The sequence below is a fragment of the Nelusetta ayraudi genome, unplaced genomic scaffold (assembly GCF_046127955.1).
Source record: "Nelusetta ayraudi isolate G7.1 ecotype Tasmania unplaced genomic scaffold, CSIRO-AGI_Nayr_v1 ptg000016l, whole genome shotgun sequence".
In the NCBI taxonomy this organism is placed as follows: Eukaryota; Metazoa; Chordata; class Actinopteri; order Tetraodontiformes; family Monacanthidae; genus Nelusetta; species Nelusetta ayraudi.
In genome coordinates, this window is record NW_027466066.1 from 192,757 (window position 1) to 214,648 (window position 21,892).

At 45.8% G+C, this 21,892-nt stretch overlaps 1 protein-coding gene and 1 long non-coding RNA gene across 2 annotated transcripts; both read right to left on the reverse strand.

Moving 5' to 3' along the window:
• Nucleotides 1-343: 343 nt before the first annotated feature.
• On the reverse strand, nucleotides 344-15,710 carry triobpb (TRIO and F-actin binding protein b). The gene is given in 12 exon segments (XM_076023600.1): nucleotides 344-1,635; nucleotides 2,627-2,713; nucleotides 3,249-3,392; nucleotides 3,395-3,608; nucleotides 5,479-5,590; nucleotides 6,432-6,696; nucleotides 8,202-8,631; nucleotides 9,850-9,959; nucleotides 10,850-10,939; nucleotides 11,026-11,094; nucleotides 11,240-11,296; nucleotides 15,275-15,710. Coding segments are annotated over 12 exon segments (1,746 nt in total). The 5' UTR covers nucleotides 15,281-15,710; the 3' UTR covers nucleotides 344-1,473.
• A 1,045-nt stretch (nucleotides 15,711-16,755) lies between these two features.
• LOC142886591 (uncharacterized) lies at nucleotides 16,756-21,892 on the reverse strand. Its single transcript, XR_012926432.1, has 7 exons — nucleotides 21,427-21,892; nucleotides 20,735-20,801; nucleotides 20,455-20,597; nucleotides 20,055-20,239; nucleotides 17,622-19,677; nucleotides 17,409-17,526; nucleotides 16,756-16,979 (listed from the first exon to the last, which is right to left on the reverse strand). It is a non-coding gene; the product is annotated as an uncharacterized LOC142886591 (long non-coding RNA).

Sequence of the window (21,892 nt, forward strand, 5' to 3'; positions counted from 1 at the left end):
AAGTGAAGGGAATCAGAGGGAGGTAGGGAATACGGATAAGAAACTACTGCTAAACTCCTACGCAATCTTTTTTTCTAACGCCATTCTTTGTTTTGTTTTGTTTCCCTCTATTAAAGTTTTATTTTTTTATTTTTATTGATTATATATTACTTTTCCCTTTTGATGTTTATTTATGATATTATAAATACCCAGACACAAGCTCGGACTTTCTTTGTTCTTTGTCATTTTGGGTTGTATTTGATCATATGTTCATACAATCTTGCAACACTTTTGCATAATAGAAAATGAATACCGGTGCAATGAAGTGATGTATGCAAGATTCTTTAACTCAATGAAAGGGACATTTTCCAACAACTTTTTTTTATTATTGATTAAAAAATGTGCATAATTTACAAAAAAAAAAAGATGCCGCTTCCACAGTATATTAAATATGAAAAATATTTGTAAAAGTACACAAGTCTTAGTCATTATAATTTATATCATTAAAAAAATGGCTCATCAATGCAACGTGTTGTTTACTGTGATGGGGGCACATCAATGCCGGTAATATTATTGGTATTGGGAAAAAGTAGTTTCTGCTCAGCCAAAAGGTGCAAGAAGGAATCTATGCTGTGGGACAACATTCATTCAACAACTTCAAGAAGCATCAAGCCCACAAGGCCGGCATTCCAACCTGTCAGTGAAAAGAAAGGGTTACTGTCGCGTCCTGTGTTCGTCCCAAAATGTTTTCCCAAACGTTCATATTCACAAACCGCATCAACAGCCAGAACCGCGTACTTACACAGCGTTCCGGAAATACAGCAAATCATCAGCTCCCATTTCGAAAGAAACGTGGGCCGTTTTTTTTTCTCTTTTCTTTCCTTTCCAGAGTAAACAAAAGCCGCACGGGAGACAAACAAAGGTGATGGAAGCTCTCGTGCAACTTGACGGAGGCAATACAGTCAACCGCAAATAAAAGCATGAACTTTTTGCTTACCGATAGAAAAAAACTAAAAACACAAGTCACACCACAAATACTCCAGTTTCTAGACCAAAAGCGTACACAGTAGAAGCAGTAAAAGCAAGTGAAAGCCACCAATTTAAAGAAAAATAAAACAGAAATGCACTTTTGTTTTTTCCTCTAACATCGTATGTGTCCCAGTGTGATGAAACCTGCTAAATGCTAATCTGCGCTGCCCTTTGGCTTTAAGAATTGAAAACTAAGGCACTATTAGTTTGTTCTGAACCAGAAACGTACAAATCTAGCAGTTAACTCCTCTGCTATTCAGTCGCTGTGGTGTAGAGGCACCTGTGAAGTTTTACGCGCGTAGAAAAGTGGACCGTAAAATCTAAAAAAAAAAAAAAAAAAAACTAAGACTAAAACTCCGCCACCCTCTAATGCTGGCCACTCTCGGGGGTACTCGAACGCAGGGCTGTTGGCTGCTGTGTGCTGCTCCCTGCGCCCCGTCAGTCCGTCAGAGCTGCCGCGGACTCTCAGTGGTCCAGGCTGTTGCCCAGATTCTGTCCCTCCTGCAGAGCAGCCATGGCCAGCCTCAGGTGCTCCTTCAGATTCTGGATCTCTCGCTCGCTGCGGTCCTTCACCCCACCGAGCTCCTCGCGCATCTCCTCATACCGCTTGCAGGCCAGCCGCTTCTCCTGCACGGTGGTTCGACAGAGAGGGCAGCGTACGATGAGCAGTGCCAGTAAACAGAACTTTGCTATGTGTTGTGCTGCATTTGCTGCAAAGCTCCCATAAGAACAGCGTCATAAATAAGGCTCTGGTTTGAGTACAGAAGGCGTTCTGAAGTGTTTTCTTCATTTGGAAAAAAAATAAAAAAATCTAAATATAACACACACATTCATACACATATATTCATATGTATATATAACTATATATATATATATATATATATATATATACATGCACCTATATGCATATGTATATATACACACATACTGTATATGCATATGCACACACATATGCATATACAGTATGTGTGTATGTATACATAATGCAAAAACAATTTTTATTGAGTTTTAATATGTAGAGGTTGTTCAATCATTCTGTTGCCTAAAGTATGTCTATATTTCAATATATCAATTTAAATATTAATAGATATGTTAAAATATACCTACTTCATGTTTTTTTAATTTGGAAAAAAATAGATATGTAAATATAACACACACACACACACACACACTCATATGTGTATACAGATATGTGCATAGGTATATATACATTTTTCTCACATTATATGCATATGTATATATAGACATACAAATAACTGCATATATACACATATGCACATGTGTGTATAATGCATACAAACGTAATACAAATACACTTTTAATTGAGATTTTAAAATGTATAGGTTGTTCTATCATTCTGTTGTGTTGGAGGGGGAAATTCATTTCAAAGAGTAAAAAGCTGATGCTACAATGAATTATCAAGAAAGTAGAAAGCCATATTTAAGCAGAAGCATGTTGCACTCCTGGCAGCGGCAAGGCCAGCGGTGGGTTTACCACGACAAAAACCGTGACCGCCTCAATAACTTTGTCGCGTCACCCTATTTGCCAGGCGTCCTTCTGGTTTCACGAAAGCCAAGATGTGCCTGTGACCCCCTCAGAAATCCCGCGGCGTCAGTACCGTGTTGAGGAACTGCAGCTCGTTCCTCAGACAGCCGATCTCCTTGTGCAGGTACTCGATCTCGTTGTCTTTCATCCTGAGGAGGACCTGCGGAGACAAACGCCTTCGTTGAGAACTTCACGCTACGTGTGCGTTAAGGCTCGACGCTCCCAATTCAACAAATGCGTTTTTCTCAGTTCAAACTTGGCATCAATGCTCACAGATCAGTCAGATGGCTATAGCGGCGTCTTTCCACCGCTGTGCAGTGGGACACTCGTGTAGCGTGAGATAATGTCAGGCGTGCCGTGAAAAATGATGCAATTTTACTTAATTGGTCTGAAAAAGAATATGAACATTCCACTGTGGCGAGACTGTGATTTAAAAGGAATGTAAAGCCTATTTTCCTCCCAGGATATCAGCATTGTGTGCAACTAAACAGGCCCAGCCTTCACACTGAGTGAGCAGAATTAAATTAAGACACTATATTGTCATTATTGCGCTAAAATGTGTCATTTTATAATACTTAGGGGTGTGCCACGGGATTTTTGTCCGATGTAAAAAGTGTGCAAAAACACTGGGTTAGAGTTCGATGAACATATTGCATCAGCAGTTTTCCTCTCCCGTCCAGAGTCGGCTCGACTACCTGTAGCTCGCAGCTCGTCCCGTCTTTGGCGTCCTCCGAGCGCCGATCACCGACGGCAGCCTGCGATCGACCCATCTCCTCTTTCAAACGGGCTTTCAGGTCCTGCCAAATCGTATCAAATGGAAAAAAAACAAACACATTTTGAGCACGTGCGGCGAAAACGTTCGTCTCGTTCTTTTTCGTGCCCCGCTCAGACTCGCCTGGTTCTCCTTCCTCAGCTGCTCCATGTCGCGCTCCTTGCGGCTGATCTCTCGCTCCCTCTCGCCGTTGCTCTGCTCCGCTCGGTTCAGCTCCAGGCACTTCTGGGAGTAGCGCTCCGACAGGCCGGCCAGCTCCCTCTGGAAGGCCCGACTCTCCTCCCTGCATTCAGGAAAAGTAGGGGTACAAAAAAAAATAAAAAAAATTACTCCTTTAATCAAGCCAAAGTGAGAAAGTACAGGTCCTGAAATGTACTGGTGGTAGAAAGTAAAGATGTGTTTTTTTTGTTGCCATTGATGAAACAATACATTGGTTGATAATTTCGCAAAAAACTGTGATAAAATAATCTGCACTTGAACTGATTGGAGGTCAGAGGTCAAAGGTCTTGATGAGCACCTGAATCATTTTGAGAAGCTTTGTTATTCTCGACGCTATGTTTTTTTTTTTCCTATGTGATATGTTGACACTTTCAATAACAACAAGCAATGTTATTTTCGACATGTTTTTCCTCTGTAGTGAGAACTAAACAGAGTGTTTTTTTAATTGAGTATATTATTCCTATGTGCATAGTGTCTTTTTGCCTAACCCTGAGAGTTATGTTGTCCATGTATTGTGTTGTTTGTCTTCTCTCTACTGTTTGTATGTTTTACACTTCAAAACACTTCAAACCCCTGCCTGCGGTGACTTAACTTGGACATCAATGAAGTACTTGACCTGACTTGACCCCAGAGCAGTACTTTTACATTGAACCACACAACAGCAGAGTTCAAATAGCCCCACTTCAAGCAACAACAACTATAAATAAACAGTTGAATTACTTTGAACAGGATTTGTATATTTTAAACACAAGAGTAACGAGCGTGTTTTTCCAACGTTAGAAGCAGAAAGTACAGAATTTTGTGTACAAATGCAGGATATAAAACAAAAAAGTAAAAGTACAGTAACCAAGTATTTGTACTCTGTTACTTCCCACCTCTGCGGCGAAGTACAGTGAAGTTATGAGAGTGTGGTGTTGTCGCATTAACTCTGCGTGACACAAAAATGTGAATGAAACGTTAAAACCAATCGTGGTCAGAAAAACAAAAAACAGATGTCGGAAGAAGCTCCGTCGAGCCTCGGACGGCCCTCGATGCGACTCTGAATGTTATTCCACGTCCCGAGGAGGAGAGCGTTTCCTACTGCGGTTTAGAGGGGAAAAGTATCTCTGCAGCTCAAAACCAATAATCACAAAAAACCGAGAGGAGCGCGCTCAGGAGGGACGGAGAGAGGGAGGGAAAGCAAAAACGCAGAGTCGGCAACTTAGGTAAGCCCTGGAAATGGTAGGTTCCAGTGGCGGCCACTGAGACGGCGGCGGTGACAAAGACCTCGTGGGAGCTTCACAAAGAGAGCTAATCCAGTGCCACATTCTCCTGCATTCCTTGAGCGCCTGGCCGCGGCCGAGAGGTTGCCGCGGGAACGGCCTGGCCCCGGAGAGCCGAGCCCGGCCTGGAAGTCTGCAGAATCCACTCGTGCAACAAATGCTAACGTCAGATGCCCCATGATACTCAGACTGGAAGCGGTAACAGTTTTTGTGTGTGTCACTGGCCCGGCCGATCAATTCAAAAAAAAGAGGAAAAAGTTAATTTGTCGCTTCTTTAGCCTGCTTTGCTCGGGGCGCTTCAAAAAAAACACACCGTTCTGGGAGTCGGCCCTTTGTGACGTCACAGAGGGCACAGAGGACGGCGTTCGGCTTCGCACACTTAATTTGCGTAACAAATTGGAAATAAATAAAATTGATCGGAAAAAACGAAAAACCGGTCGTGTTAATGATAATCTGGCGCCGCTTTCTCTACAGGGTGCCCCCTGGTGTCCAAGTGCGGAATAACATGTCAAACGCCAGACATCAGTGGGCGTGAAACTGTAAAAAAAAAAAGAAAAAAAGAAAACTGCCCGCCGTTAACACACTTATCGGTGTCAAGTTCCATTTAGTGTGACTGTGGACGGCAACGTCTCTTTTCAAGCCTGGACGGAGCAGAACTTTAATCCCACTCACTGCTGCTGGGCCTTCAGGGTGTGCGAATCCAACGCCCCGCCGCTCAGCCTCTCCGCCTTCTCCGCCTCCCTCTCCAGCTCCTCTTTGTGTTTCTTCTTCAAAGCCTCCATCACTGAAACGCACACACAGGCACCCGCACGGCTCAGATAGCAGCACTTTTATTTTTCTTTGCACATTTATTTCATGGTAAAAGTGTTTTAAAAAAAAAAAACTGGCATCAGAATGAGGCCGAAAGGCAACGGTTGCGCGGTTGCGGAAACGGATGTCGAAGAGGCATTTCTGGACACGCAACCATCTCCTCTTGGGGTTTACACAGAGAGAGAAAGGAGGAAACATCCAGCGAGCGGCAGCTCCCTGGCAGAGGACGGCACGCTGTGGTCAGAGGGGAATGGGCCGACCGGGCCGACTGGTCGGAGATGACAGGAGGGCAAGAGTGAGTCAAGTAAACGCTGGTTGCAACTGAGGTGGGCAGAGTGGCGTCTGAGTTTCATCTTGGAGCAGGCGGGCCAGTCCGGGGGGGGGGAGTTGAGGGGCGGGGGTGGGGACTCGGGTTAGATCGTATTTGAGACAATTATTGAACATCCGATTCTCTTTTTTAGTTTTATTGTGCAAAAACGTAAGCAAATACACGATCGTCGTATGAATTGGTCACCAACTAAATTCTGCATTGAACTCCATTATAACCAGTTAGATGATAAATGTTCTTGAATGCTATGCAATCATTATGAGGCTGCTTATAATGGAGTTCAATGCAGAAAGGACCCCAAACCTTTTAACGGCAGCGCAACTAAGATTCGATATTTTATATCTCAGAATTATATGAATCAAAATAATGATTTCAGTCAACGAACTCGCTCGCACTGGTGTTCCAACCATGACAGAAACATTAGGAGAGCTTCTGATCCTGAGATGGACCCTGGCTGGCGGGCGGGTGTGGCGGTGTGTCAGCTGACCTCTTGCCGTGGCGGCGGCCTCCTCCCGCAGCAGCCGCTCCTTCTCGCCCTCCAGCGCCGCCGCCTGCCGCTCGTGCTGCCGCTGCAGCTCGGCCAGCGCCTGCCGGTGGGCTCGCTCCATGGCCGCCAGGCTGTGGCCGCAGGGGCTGACGGGCCCGCAGCCGCCCGCCACGCTTCCTCCTCCTCCGCCTCCTCCCTCTCTTCCTCCCCCCGGCACCCCCCTCCCCCCCAGCAGTTGCTCCAGCTGCTGCTTCAGTGACGCCACCTGGGGGGGGACGAGAGGGAAAGGCGGGAGGTAAAGTGAAACTGAGCAGCGGCGCGGCGTCCCTGCTGGGCTGGAGCTAGCGCGCGTCTGATGGCGCGCGTCTGCTCGATTTCTTTCCCGTTCGCTCGTCTGGTAGCCGCCGGACGTTTCGGGAAAAGGCAGCGACGACGCGCTGGCAGCAGGACACAAACCTCAAGGCTCCGTTTCAATGCGACTCTCTCACAAAAGTTCTCACAATGACGAACTTTGACCTCAACCGCTGCTGCGGACAAAAGCCCGATTAGCCTCGAGCTAAGAAGGAGGAGAAAAGAAAAGAAGCCGGAATGCAACAGAAGAATTTGACGCTATGCAAAACGGCTTTGGCCTGCAGGTTTACGGTCCGGTGGGGCCGAACTGGAGGTGCAGGTTAGGGCGGCGCTGAGACTCCATTTGGTTTTGTTCCTTCAGGTCTACCGAGGCAAACAAAAAAAAATAGCACCCTTAAAATGACAACGTTTTTTCCCCCTTAATTAACTGACGGTAGGGATGTTAACAATTAATCGATTTATCGATTAATCGACCAATTGATTCATTAAGAATTGAATCGATTAAATTAAATTAGTCGCAATTAATTGAAATTCTTTTTTTACACGCGTAGTCAACATTATTTAAGGGTCAAATCATGTGTTCCTTACACATTTTTCATTGTGAAATTTGGGTTGTCAGGAAAAATCGCCGCTTATCAATTAATCGTTAATCGATCGATAAGGTCAATTACGTTAATCAAGCGAGAATCGTAAAAAACCTTGCCGGGTTTCGTCGCCGCACCAGACCGAGTTTAAAAGCGCCTGTGTCCTGTTATAATAACACGCAAAGCGAGATCACACACACGGAAACTAGTTCATGGTTGTGTATTGGCTTTCTGTCCGTGCACGCAACACGTCTCATCGTTGCAGCAACACGTTAAAATGCAAATCCGCACTTAGCAAATGGCGTTGTTGACTGCGACTGCAAACAGCTTCAAAACAAAGATGCAAAAACCACAGCAAACGCACACGTGCACGTGCACACACACACACACACACACACACGCAAGGGACAGTCAAGACACTCAGCAGTACTTCCCATCACTTTTCTACTTGTTGCATTGAAGTGCAGGTTTTAAAGGTCCAGTGTGTAAAATTTATATGAAAGCCTTTCATATTTAGGCCACCGTCCAGGAACTAGGAGCAATATTCTTTCTCTATGTATATTCTTATATATATGAGAGCTGATCTCGTGCTAGGAAAGCCAAATTACTTTGGTTGTACTGCGACTATACACTTTTATTGACATATTCATGGGTGGCATGTTAAGCTTTTTCCAATATAAAAACCACAAATCAAGCCAATTTTTGACACCTTGGACCTTTACAGATGGGAAACATCTGCTGGTGAAGGAGCTTCATCCAAGTCGATGAAGAGTTAATTTGCACTTTGGTTTTTCATTTTGCAAATTAGGAAAAAAGAGCAAAGCCCACACACTACCTCCCTCTGCAGCGCCTCGTTGGCCGACGGGCCGGCCGCCCGCTGCCCGCTCGTCGTCGTTGGCCTGCAGCTCATCTCCTTCAGCGGCAGGCGCTCGAACTCCGCCCACTTCTTCTCGATCTCGTCCTCCGCGTGCAGCCGCCGGCCGGACCCCGTGCCGCCGCCGCCGCCCTTCCTGGACAGCAGGGCCTCCCATTGGAGGCTGGTGCTCTTCTCGTCCTGGGACTGGCTGCTGGGGTCTCTGTGGACAGACGACGCGGGGACCGGGGAGAGCTCCACGTAGTCGAAGCGGCGGCTTTGGTGAGCGTGAGGGGCGGAGTTGGCCGCTTCCGTCCGGGCGTCGGAGGCGGCATGGCGAGCGGAGGGTCGATGCGGAGGCGGAGCGAAGCGGGAGTGGGAGTTCTCCTTGTCGCTGCTGCTGTCGGGGAGCCTGAAGGGGTCGGACAAAAAAAAAAAATACAGGACGTTGTTTTTTTTTGAGCAACATTTTCTTTCAAAATTTCTTCTTTCTTCTCTGTATTGGCAATAACCACATCAGCAACATGCAAATCTTTTCATGAGCGGTTAAAAAAATTATACACTTTTAATGGACCAAATAGCGTATTAAAAATAACAATATCAAATTTCACTGACGGAGAAAATGAAACATAAACACCAGGAAAAGCTAACGAATGCTGTTACTGTGAGACAGTGTTTCTCAACTGGTGGCTCTGTGAGAGCTCTTTTGACTGGGTCACGGCTTCGAGGGCAGTTTCCCTTCCCTTCCCATTTTTCCTTAATTTTGCAGATTTTTTTTTTTCCCCTGGACAATCACTTGTTTTACTTGAACACAATAACGATAACGAAACAGAACAGAACTGGGCAGCGCACCACTTCAGAACACCCAAGTATTGCATGGGAAAGGAGGACAGGTTTGTACAACACCAAACGAGCACATTCATGTGAAATCAGATCAATTTGGTTTTACGCAATCAGTCCATTTGGACCAGACCCCATAGAATTTTTCCTTTTCAACTTTGAGAGAATAAGATATCTTCTTCATAACATAGATTTCATATACAATGTCAATCCAATCATCAATGGTGGGTGGTCCTACTGTAAACCATTTCCTCCTGATTTCTTACTGGCTGCCAATAGTGTAGTCAATAGTATTTTGTCTTTGATGTTGCATGTTTCAGACAAGATATGACCCAAATACAAATTTTCACAATTAAAACGGAAGTTTACATTTAATACATTTTCAATATAATTGTGGATCTCAGCTCAGTAACATCTTATTGCCTGGCAGTCCCCAAAAAAAATGGAAATGGCCGGCTCCAGTAGATCCACTGTCTCTTTATTTTGCAGGACACACAATTCAATTTGATAATTTCAATAATTCATTTACTAGACATGACAGTAAATGGGCTAGCGTTTGTATTTGGGTCGCGACCTTGGGTCACAAACTCATGATAAGGAAAACAATGTGGGTCCTGAGAGTCCACTAGTTGAGAACCACTGCTGTAAGAAAAAAAAAAACTCAGTTTATTTAATACATTAGCAGCGTGCTAGTGCTAAAACAGGAATCTGGGCACCAGATGCTTTAATTCCCGAATAACTTTAGTCAAGTTCCTCCATTTCCTCTATTTCACATTGAAGCACTTGTTACCGTGTGAGATCTGGAGAGGCGCTGGGCCGCACGCTCTTCCTTAGAACCTCGATCCAGTTGCGTCTGATCCCGGCCGTCATGGCGGACAGCGTGAACACGGCCTCTCGAGTCTGCAAGAGAGGAAAAACGGGTTAGGGGAGACAACAAAGGTAAAACAGCTAAGGAGGAGGCCGGGATGAGATGGAGATGATAAAGAACAACGGACAGACAGAGAGAGAGAGGAAAGTGGAGAAGACGCCTCGAGAGATGTGAGTCGCGATAACGTCGTGAATGAAATCAAAATAAAAGTAGAGCAGAAACGAGGCCATGTTTGGTCGGAGGTGATGAGGGACAAACTGTGGCAGCAGCTCAAATAGAAAAGGCTGGGCTGTGTTTGCTTATGGAGACTTGTTTTGGTGGGGACCCTCAGCAAAGATCACAGTGACTGATGAAACATCCGAGAAGAAGCCTTAAAATCACAGGAGAGCATCGCAAGTTTGCAAAACGTTACACCAGGAGATTGCATCCGTTTCCAGGTCTTTGTTTGTCATTCCCAGACTCCAGTGGAGCAGCTTCACACAATTAATCATCAAAAAAAGAAAGTAGGTATATTTAGCCCGCTGTTTACAGCCTCCAGCAAAGACTTAGGAGGTTCCACATGTTTGTAATGTGTGAAAAACAAGGCAGCAAAAGGGTGCGGCCTTAAAGGGTGGAATGTGTAGGAGTCTGCAGGGGAATCAATAAGGTAATAGGTGCCATTGGTGACATCACAAAGGGCTACCTTGTAAAAATGAGCATTTTACCAGACACTTTCTCAAAATAGGAGTAAGCAAAAGCAGGCAAGGAGGAACTTTTCTCATTTCTGGGGAGTTGACTGGCAGGCTTATTGTTGTTGTTGTTGTTAATATGGGACCTTTAACAAGAGGGCAGAACATCCAGACATGATTTTCCTGTTTGGCTGATTTGGGAAGAGTCCGCTAATCTGAATTACAATGGCCACTGGGACAGAACACAGCCTAACCTGTACTTGGAAGCCGTAGTTCTTCTCCACGTCAAACTCGGACACGTTCACGCAAGACTTGAGGTCGATCTCGCCGTCCACGTCGTCTTTCTACGGGGGAGAGACCAGAGCAGTGAAGGACGCCTCGTATCTGTCGGGACTGTAGGCGAGACGCGTGGGGACGGGCGAGAACGCACCTCCTCTGCGTTGGAGTCTCGGTAGTACTTCAGCCCGGCGTCGGTCAGGACGAACCAGTGCTTCTTCCACTGGAAGAAATTGCCATTGATGCCGTTCTGAATTAAAACTATGACTTGTTTTTCTTTATCGTGTCACAAGAAATGCACTTGGATTGTCGGAGCAGCTGCTGGATGAGATTGCAGTAGACAACTGCTTCGGACTGCTGGGTCTTACCTCTCCGCCTTCGTCCAGCTTGGACATCCAGCCCTTCTTGAAGTTCAGCAGGTCGGGCTGCAGAGACAAAGATCGCACCTTTTTAATAGCTGCTTTCTTTTCTTCTTTTTTTTTTTCTTAATACAGGATGCGAGACAGAAACGTTTCTCTGTGGCGCTCGGCTGTTGTGAGCCCATCGAGGTCAGAGAGCAGCAAGCAGGAAGGCAGCAGGTGAAGGGGGACAGTGGGTTCGACGCCGCGGGCTTGTTGTGGCGCAAACACGGCGAGCAAGTTACGCAAGAGGAGAATCTCGCGTCCCCCGGAAAATGGCAAACAGCCGAGCAAATGTTTATTTTTGTACTTGCGACAGGCATACATTAAGTTGCCATTTGTTTTAGAATCAGTCCAAATTGTACTAAAAAGGATTAGGGTCAAAAAATATTACAGGAAGTTTACATTAAGTTTACATTCTAAATTTTTAAGTTTACATTTAGAGTTTTAAGTTGAAATTTCGTGAATGAGGTCAAAATTTTGTGCAGAAGGCTGACGTAAAAAAGACCACATTTCGTGAATGAAGTCAACGTTAAAAAAAAAGGTGAAATTTAGTGAATAAAGTCGACGCAAGTAAAGTGGAAATTGGCAAGGTCATTGGGCGGATGGTGGATTAACCTTGTTACCCACAGTTAAAAGTAAACTCCCGAAAACAGGCATATCCCACAAGGGTCACCCACAGTAATCAGGAAACTGGCGAAAACAGAAGTACTCCACTTGACTTGCGTGCTGAGCCTTTCGACTTTATTCTCGACATTTTGACCTACTGATTTTCTTCACGTTGACATTAAATGCAAAATTTCGATTTCATTCACAAAATTGTCTTTTTTATGTCAACTTTAATCTAGAAATTTCACCTTTATTCTTCAATTGGAAACTTTGGAAATTCTATCTTAATTTTTTTTCTCTCCTCTTGTGGCCCTAATCCTCTCCCGTAAAATTGACTTGGCTCTAGAAACCTTTCAAACAAAAAAAACTCCAAACATCCGAACTACCCCGAAAAAGTGGACATATTTTCACTTACAAGTTCTATTCTCCTCGAAAAGGGCAAAACAACACAGTAAGAAGTGGTGCAACACGTTTAAAAATTCATTACATTATTATTATTAGGAGACATTAGGAGACATTTACTCCCATGTGCCCCAACGCTGCAGATAAACAAAGAGAAAGAAGGAAACAAATGCTTGTGTTGTGCAACAAAACATCAGGAAACAACGTGTGAGCGCATGAGAGGAGAGGAGGATCATTTTGACTGCACGAGGTCAGGAAGGGTGTTTGGTGGGGGGGCGAGAGAAATACAGAACCGGGGAAGATCTCTCCTCCGTCTTTAAAGCATCAACTCAGGCACGTGACACATTCGCTGAAACGCGTACGAGCCAAGAGCTGCCGCTGAAACTCGCTGAAACTCTTTCTCGCTTTCTCCCACCTGACCCGGCAGTGACGGGTCAGGTGGGGCGGTTCGTCAAGCCGCGATGATTCCAGGTTCAGATTAGGCAACTTCTCTTCCCGCCGCGCATTCCTGCCGCCGCTTATCTCCCTCTTACGCCAGCACGTGCATTCCTGCGTTTCGTCGTAGCCTCCTCTGTCATCAGCTCTCCCACCGCCGTCTCACTCCCATCACCTCCATCTTTTTTTCTTTCCTTTTTTTTTTTTTGAACACCCCGTTCGTTCCGGTTCTGTTCCCCCTCCGCCTTCCCTTTCGTCCGTGGCCGCCCTCGCCTCCTCCCTCGACGTGCACTCGGGTTCCCGTCGAGCCACAGCGCCACCCAGTTTCTCTTGCAGGCGGTAGGAAGGATCGCCGGCTCCTTCCGCGATCGTCTGATCTTTCTTTAATCTTCCTAATTTTAAGGTCGGGCAGCAGCCGTGCGAAGGAAGCAACGCCGCAATGACAAGAGGCTGCTGGTGTTGTGGCAACTTTAATGAGCAATAAAGTTCTGCCTCTGTAACACGCATCTTGAGCCCTTTACTTTTCATCACAATACTATGAAGTGGCGACATACTATACAGCGGGGGTGTCGAACTCAAATACACAGAGGGGCCCAAAATTTCAAACTCGGAAAAAGTCGTGGGCCAAAAATAGTTATTAAAAAAAAAAATCTTCTTCTAGATATAACAGTGAACCTTTTCCTATGGACCCAAACAAGTTTTGCTTCAACCTGGATATGGAACAAGCAAAGATTAATACTATACAATAAATTACTTCATGTTGGACACACGCAAAATTGAATTAATTTAAAGAAAAATCTTATGCCTCTTTTTTTATTTGTAGCCTTCTGATCTAAATTTCAACAGCGACCCTTTTCCCACGGGCTAATAATACATTTAAAATAAAATAACAATAATAAACCAATTAAGTAATAAGTAATGATAAGGTCCTTCAATGAACGCCCTGTCCTGATTGACCGTCCCAATACCAGGAGAGAGCATTGTGGGATTTGTGGTATTAGCGGTACTTGTGCAGTATAATACCGGCGGGTCAGCTCGAGTAGTGATTTTATATATTGCCTCGCGGGTGAAATATAATTACAGTGGGGGCCAAATTTGGCCTGTGGGTCAGAGTTTGACACCTACGCTATATAGTACTGGGATGAAAAGTCACACTTAGCAATCCAAAGAACTTTATAGATCTGCAATTAATTTAGCTATTGTTTACAGCCTCAGGGGAGGAAAACAACTAAATAAGTTCAATACGGTTACACATCGACTTCCTGTTAATAATCAGCATTTTGTTGCACCTCCTACATGTTTGGAAGAGGGGGGGGGCGGTAAAAAGACATGGCGGCCACTGGGCCGGGGTCACTAAACTGGCTGAAGTATCAATGAGGCGTCAGTGGCCTTCAGGACATGACCAAGGGCTGACTTCTAAAACTTTGTGTTTTAAGGACAAAACACAATTTAGCACAGAGACCATTCCACATTTAAGACGGAGCCAATGGCAGATGTTATTGACATGCTATGACAATAACATGCTAACATAATATGCTGTGGGACTATGTGAGCGCATAGAGGAAATAGGATGAAAATGCCTTTACTGTCACTTGTCCAATTACAACTAAAATGAAAGTGCAGTCCTTACAAGATCACGTGTTGGTGTTTTCGTAATTCTGTGATTTGCGAAAACTGCCCGTTGGTGACACCGTAAGAAGAGCTCATCTCCGAAAGTGCCCTAACTCTGAGCGTATTGCGACGTGTGTCACCCCTTCCTGTTGACACAAATGTTTCCTGAGCACTCACTCGCCGGACGCGGTAAGGTCAGGGTGGGGCCACCACCGACTGAAAGGCCGAGCAGGTGTCGGCACGGTGCTCCTCCGTTGGGCTACGTGGTCTCACGGGACTCAGGAGTCACCCCCGGGGGTCAAATAAAGTCCTTGTCGTTAGCAGGGCGGTGACGTCACAACCCCAACAGCGCTACACTCTACTCAGGTGAACCTTGTCTGTTAAAGGCCTCTGGACCTGCACTTGTTCCATTCCGCTTTATCAGCGGCGTCCCTGCCGTAAATAATGATTAACACGGGTGGCAACAGGGAAAGCCATTGTGTCTCGACGGTGGTGACACATTTTCTGTCGCGCTCAGCTCGTGCTGACAGCTGTCTGCGAAAAGAAAAGTACAGTAAGAACTGAGCAGCTGCTTTATGTCCCACGGCTACGCACAAAACCCGGATAGCGCCACGCCGAGCATCACACAGAAGAAGAACAGAGACAAAAACGTACGTAAGGAATTAGCAATTGAAGCTAGTTAAGTGCCTTTAAACACAGTTTCCGTGGTCAAAGTGGAAACGACTTGGCGGTAATTAGCCCCTCTCTTTTAAAGACGCTGTTCCAGCTACGTACGCGACGACTAAGCTAGGCCAATAAAGTTCGCAGCTCATAAAGGGTAAAAAAAAAAAAAAAAAAACACAATCTGGAGTTCATGAAATAAAACTTTTGTGTGTTGTGTGATGTTGAGGAGGAAGTAATGGCAGCGGGTGGTGGTGGGCGAAAGGAGGCTGTCAAGGTGCAACTTACCGTCATGATAACAGGATCCGGAGGAGGCGAATGATAACCAAAGGTTTTTTTTTTTTTTTTTTTTTTTTTTAAATAAGAATAATAAATACGAGGAGAGCCGTCCGTCACTTCACGCAACAAGCATAAAAACAACAAGCGACCTCGTCTAATAAGGTTTGCTTTTCGCCTCGAGCCAAAAGCACTTGGCCGCTGGCGTCAAGCCGAATTAAACAAACTCCCGTCATTCATAGCCACGCTATAATCTAATCAAGAGAACCGCCAACGTCCAGGGAGCAGGCTCGCTCCCCTAGCCCGGCTTCTTAAGGGGAAAGTACATCCATTCCGATCGACGCGGATCAAAATGTCTCAGGCGACCCTTGACGGGTTGTGTGTGTGATAAAGCTGCTGCAGTTTCTGGTGGCTGGCCAACGGCTCTCCTGGGTGAGACTGTGTGCGATTGCTGCTCTCTCTCTCTCTCTCTCTCTCGCTCTCTCTCCCTCGCTCCCTCTGCCACTTCCTGGGCGGATCCGCGAAAATCGTTTTAGAAAACAGCAGCAGCAGAGGCAGCAACACGATGCGACAGAGAGCCAGCGTGGTTGAAGTAAAAGTAAAAGTTGTCTTCTCTTACATCACCGGAGAAAAATTCGAAAACTAGAAGGTGCTTTGATGTGTTCCTGCAGTGGCAGCAGCGCCAGAGCCCCCCCTTGGCCACAGGGTGAGATTATTATGACTCGCACATAGAGTTTGCAATAAGTAGACACTACTACACTTCTAATTGTACTGCAGTTTGTCTTTTTGTATTTATTAAATGTTGAGACTTGTCCAGCCACCATTCCTATAAATTAGAGGACAGCGAATCTTCACCAATGTTAATATTATTAATAATAAACCTATAGAAGCTTGTTCCTACTGTCCAGGCCAGTCCTCAAGTCATAAATATGGTATACATATTAAATATATACATATATTAATACATATTTGTTTAATAAAAAATATTCTGTACATCGGTAAACAAAGATATGACTTGAGATGCTGTCGTGTGGTAGGTAGTCTATGGCTTTTTGTCAAATTGTCCCCCCCCAGCCACGGGGTTGCTCCACCCCTGTGTGTTTTGTTGTGATCTTCCAATCCCAGCGCACAAATGTCAGGAGCTTTCCAACGCTGCGGAACACTTCTGCGAACTTTTTAACTTAACTCGATTCACTATGGACCTGACAACAGGAGTAAGGAAAAATAACCCTCAAAAGTACTCCCCAGGTGGGTTCGGCTGAGGAATTTCTACACATGCCCCAGCAGCCCACAGCTGAAATATCTTAGTCATTCTTATGAAATAGCTGTAGGCTGTAGGTGAGGTCTGTAGACAAATAATAACCGGAGCTAATTAGCGATTCAAAGGAGCTGTAGACACCACACAGGTTTGTTGACGAAAAACGTTCAAGGTTAAACAGCCAAAGAAGAAACGCTCCAGACAAACAGTTTAAAATGTCTTGTTTTCAAGGCAGGATTCTAAACCGGGCGTTGCAGTCTGTAAGTTCATAGAGAGAGAAATGTCAACAGCAGTGCAACTCTTCATTTGGCAATTTGCAGGAGGGAATGTTTTCTCAGAGTGCAAAGCAAATATACTTACTGTAAACAGACAAGCTGCATTACATACCTGCATTTGTTCTGATCTGTGATGATTACCATTCCGGGAACTGCCCTCGTCGGCCGAGGGACTGCCAGACCTCTGAAAAGAACAGCTTGTTTATGAAGATATTCAAAATCCAGCTGAGTGGGCAAAGAAAAGCAGCATTTACTGATCAGCTGTCTGGATGATGAAAACATGCGCATGAAGCATCTATTTTACACATTTCCAGATCTTTATGTTCCTTACCAGCATCGAGTGGAAAGGCCTGAAACATTCCTTATATAAAAACAACTAATGTTTAGGTCTCTGGATGGGGGTGTTGGGTATAAACCTGGGACAGATTTTCAGAGCTCCATGTTTTAAAATGCATTTGCTGTAGAATTTACCACTAAACCATTTCTCAATTCCAAGAGGATTTCATAATTTTTCTGCTTCAGGCCGTTACCAACATATCCTCCCACTCACGCACACAGCTGAGGTACTCTCCACAATTTTAGAACATTGTTCTATTTGCTACGTCCAGCCTACCTGTAGCGAGGTGTAGGAGTGAGCTCGAGATAAGTTCCCACTTCCACCATGGCTCCAATCTCTCTCGAGGTCCCCTGTGTCATCCCACTCAATGGAGGGATGCCTGCTAAGTGAATGACTGAAACAAGGTAACGGTTTATTAGTGTGTCTAACAATGTTAAATGGCAACTTTTGAAAATAGCCCAAACCCTTGTCAATGTACGCAAGCCTGACCTGGCGGGTTTGAAGAGCTCCTGTCGCCGAGGGGGCTGGTGGTTCTGCACTCGTCCCATGTGGCTGGACCTTTCATTCTGATGAATAATTTTGACCTTTGGCACGTCAGCCAATATGGCATACTCCTCCCTGTTCCTTCCTGAGGACCCCAACGAATGTTGGCCTGACTCTGAGGACTCCATGGAGCTCTGGGAGGAGGTGTGCCTCCGCATTTGAAGCTGTTGTGAGGGAGAAGAGCTCCGTGCACGGTAGGAGGGCCTTTTATCAGCAGTAGGAGATTGGCAACGATCCTCACGACCACGTCTACTGAGTGCAGATCTGACACTGCCAGGGCTCCCGGGTTTTTCCAAACTTGAGAAAGTGTTTCTGCCGCTTCCTATTGCCGGTCTGGAGGGTGAAACAGCACGAGATGATGAAGAACTGCGGTGGGACTGCGTTGCCTCCTGCCGAGAGACTTGAGAACGACCAGAGTGAAATTTTGAGCCTTCATAAGTGTCTTTTCTCTGAAAAAGGTTACTGGAATCCTCATTAACAGCTTTTCTGAGGATTGAGAAGCCTTTTGGATTATGGTCTCCTTTTCGAGATGGAGAGTTGTTGCGACTGCTGTGATTTGTTCTGCTGGGAGAATGAGTTGGCCCATTTTTTTGATGTGAGCGGTGGTCATGGGTGTCATTGGCTTTCCTTGAAATCCACGGCTTGTGGCTGTCTTGACTTCTGACAGAACTGTTTACTTTGGTATTGTGCATTAAAGACTGAGAAGGAGCTTCGTAGCTTCTCCTTGAAGGAGAAGACTTGCGTCTCTCAGCACTTTGTCCACGTAATGAACCATTGCTATTCGCTTTCCTAAGCGGATATGTTGTCTGAGTCTCATAGCCCCTTCCTCCAGGGGAGGAACTGCCAAAAGCTCGCCTTCCACTGTGAGGGCTTGATTCTGTTTTATATAGCACAGAGTGACTTGCGTAGTTATGTCTAGATGGAGACAAGTTTGGACTTTCAAGTTCTTGGTTATCCAGACCATTCCCAGCAATTGAGCTACGCAGCAGAGCCTGACTTTCAATGTCATAGCCTTCTCTGATAGGGGAGCCGCAGCGTCCATGGTGGCTTTGCCCGCTTAGAGACAGGATTGATTCAGACTTGTGAAGAAGGCTGGATGAGCTATAAGTTCTCCTTGGTGGTGAGGGACTGCGACTGCCACCATTATTCAAAGTTCTCCTTGCTGGAGAAGAAGAGCGCCTGTCATGCCCAGTGAATTTAGACGTGTGAGAAGACATTTGAGCTGAAGGGTAAAAGTCCCTCCTCGAAGGTAATGAAGTCCTGCTCTCTGGTACTTGACTGCTCAAAGACCTACTTACTTCGTTTTTTCTCAAGGCGCTTCTATAATCAGCAACAGTGCTGGACTGGGTTTGGACTGAATTAGTGAATGACTTGAAGTTCCTTGGCAAAGTTCCTGACTGAAAACGTTGTCCATGTGTGCCAGGCGACAAGTTTCTGGACCCCAGCCCAAACCCTGCCGAGCCCCCAACGTCACAGCTACGCCTGCTGAGGGAAAGGGATGAGTCGCTACGTCTGAATGGTTCGTTTCCACGAGAAGGAGAAGACGCGCGAGATTGCAGAGTCGAGCCACGACCAGAGGAATCGAACCGAGTGGGCTGGTGGTATGACGAGACACTCCCGCGGCCGTACGAGCTGCCGAAACCCTTTCGCCCAGTGGAGGCCAGCGACTCTGCTATCTTAAAAGGAGTTGGACTTGGAGATCGTGGGCCCACCAGTGCCTCAACAGCGACGGAAGTTTCATAAGGGTCAGGGGGCGGGATCTCCACTGGCAGGTCGTCATTCAGAGCAGTCATTGTCTGCCTTTCGGAGGCCACCCCAAGATTGGGGTTTCTGAAAGGGACAGCGTCTTTGGGCTCCACGTTCCTGAAGCTGAAAATGGGATGTCCTCTCTCAGAATGGCGGAAAGGAGCAGGAGGGTTCTTATCGCGCTGAAAACAGCTGCCTGATGCCCTCCCCAAGGAGAAGTAGCCACTTTCACGCTTCTCCCTGTCTTCTTTAATACCTGGGAGACAAGTTCATACGGAAGGAGGATCATGGTCAGATATGTCATTAAACTTTGACAACTGTGAGGCTCCTTGACACAAATACAACTGTATCGTATTACTGATAATTGCTCTGCGACACCTCGGCTGGTCCCATCAAACGCCACTGCTAAGTAAAGAACACCTTTGGCTGAAACTGGATATGAAGGGTGCCATAAGTCACAGGTTTACTAAAGGAGCAAAGAACTACGTGTTCAAATGAAAGATCTGATGGCATTTGTTCGAGGCATTGAAGTTGTGCCTCTTGGGTAATTTTTGGGATATTGTCTTCAAAGGAAGAGTCAATTTAAACAGCAAACTAACAACTAGCATCACTCAGAGTCAGCTTTTTGCGCACCTGATCGACTCGTGAAGCTGTCTCTGCTCCGAGCTTCATCCATCCACGCCCGAGGGTTGGGCCGGTGTGGCGGAGGATCGAGCCTGGTCATGTTGAGTTTGGCTGAACGGCGGTGGATGGGCAGATATTCGTCGTCTGCGCTGCCAGAGCCGCTGAACTCGAGGTAGTCGCTCTGATCGCGACAGCTACAGGCACAGGAGAGAAGACTCAGGTGAGCAGAGTGAGACCTGGAAGTTATTGGATATCAGTACGTAGATGTACAGTATTGCAAATGACGCAGCCAAAAAGAAGCAATTGCTCTCGTATTTAAGTCACAAGCATTTAAATTATAAGATGAGTATTGCCAATGCTGCTGATGGAAATCAAAAAACATGCGATGCATGAGATCTACATTCCAAACCTGTCAGTGCTGTCGTCGTCACCGTCACAGATGAACAACTCACAGTCAGGGCTCAGGATGCACAAAGGGATCTCCTCATTACCCCGGCCACCTCCATTGACACCACAGTCGCTGCTCACCACCGACACACAGTCAGAATCCCCCTGATTGGGTAACAAGTTAAGAAACAGGCCAATCCGGTCACTGTGAGCAGGCTCGAAATCTCTCGCTCGCTCCACTTGAGTCGGTGCGGTAGATTCTGTCAAATACTTTCTTCGTCCACCCAGAGGGGTGACCACACCTTCAAAGGCCAGACAAGTCGGAGTGGTTCTGTCGTGTGAAGCTGAATAGCATCGTCCCAGTCTTCCCTGGCACACACACACACACACATTCTCAGTCTACCTTTGCAGTGTAACTAGACACGACTCGTGGCTTTTCTTCATCAATATTTCACGACTTTCCTATTGGCAGAAACCTTTCTGTTGCCTCAAATAGCATCTCAAACTATTTGACAAGGTCAAAAATTGGCACTGATCTCAATGGGACGTTCTGAAAATGTGCCAACAAAAGAAAAAATAAAATCTAAATTTTCATGACATATTCAAGTAAAGTCACTGACTGCTGCTCTAATCATGAGAATGCTAAGTTAAACATGAAAAGATGGCAGTGTTTTACTGCTTTTTCATCCATCGCTATATGTGACACCTCTACACAAATATACATAATAAATGTATTGATTTTTATCATAGGGAGCACTTAAATGTTACTATTATTTTTCAAACATTTGTTTACTTGAAGATTTTGGTCACAATAAGACTTTTATGTTCAGGACACAAAACACAAACTTTGTATTTAAAGATAATTTGTTGAACTTATTTCTGGTCAGGTAGAGTTCAAGTTCAGATCGCCTGAGTCCCATCACTCGTCATCCTCTGACCCTGCCTCTACTCGGAGCTAGCAGCTGTTTGCCTTGCACGAGCTCCTCTTCCTTACCTTGCTGCTCGTGTCTCTCTCATCTGTCTGGGATGGAATCGGTGTCAGAAACATGCCCTTGCCTTGGCCCATCTCAATTTTGTACCCATCTCCAGCCTCTTTTGCGGATATTTGCTGCTGTGCCGCTGCCCCGTTGGTGTCCCCCGCGGTGGCATGCAGGTGCTTCTGGCGCAGACATTCGTGGCAACGGGAGGGGTCAAAGATGTTGGGCTGGAACTTGGGGCACACGGGCTCATCGCTGGAGAGGGGCATGGCGATTCTGGGGAGACACTCAGCTCGATCATTGCAACCTCCCAGGGATGCTAGAGGTGAAGGGGGAACCGAGGAGAAGTACGACAATGAGTTGTTGTAACACAAACCATTTCTCCTTTCTACTGATTATAGTGGGTCAAAACTAATGGGCATTTAAAATGATGAACGATAAGATGAAAATTATGGTAACTTAACACTGTTCAGAAAACAGAAC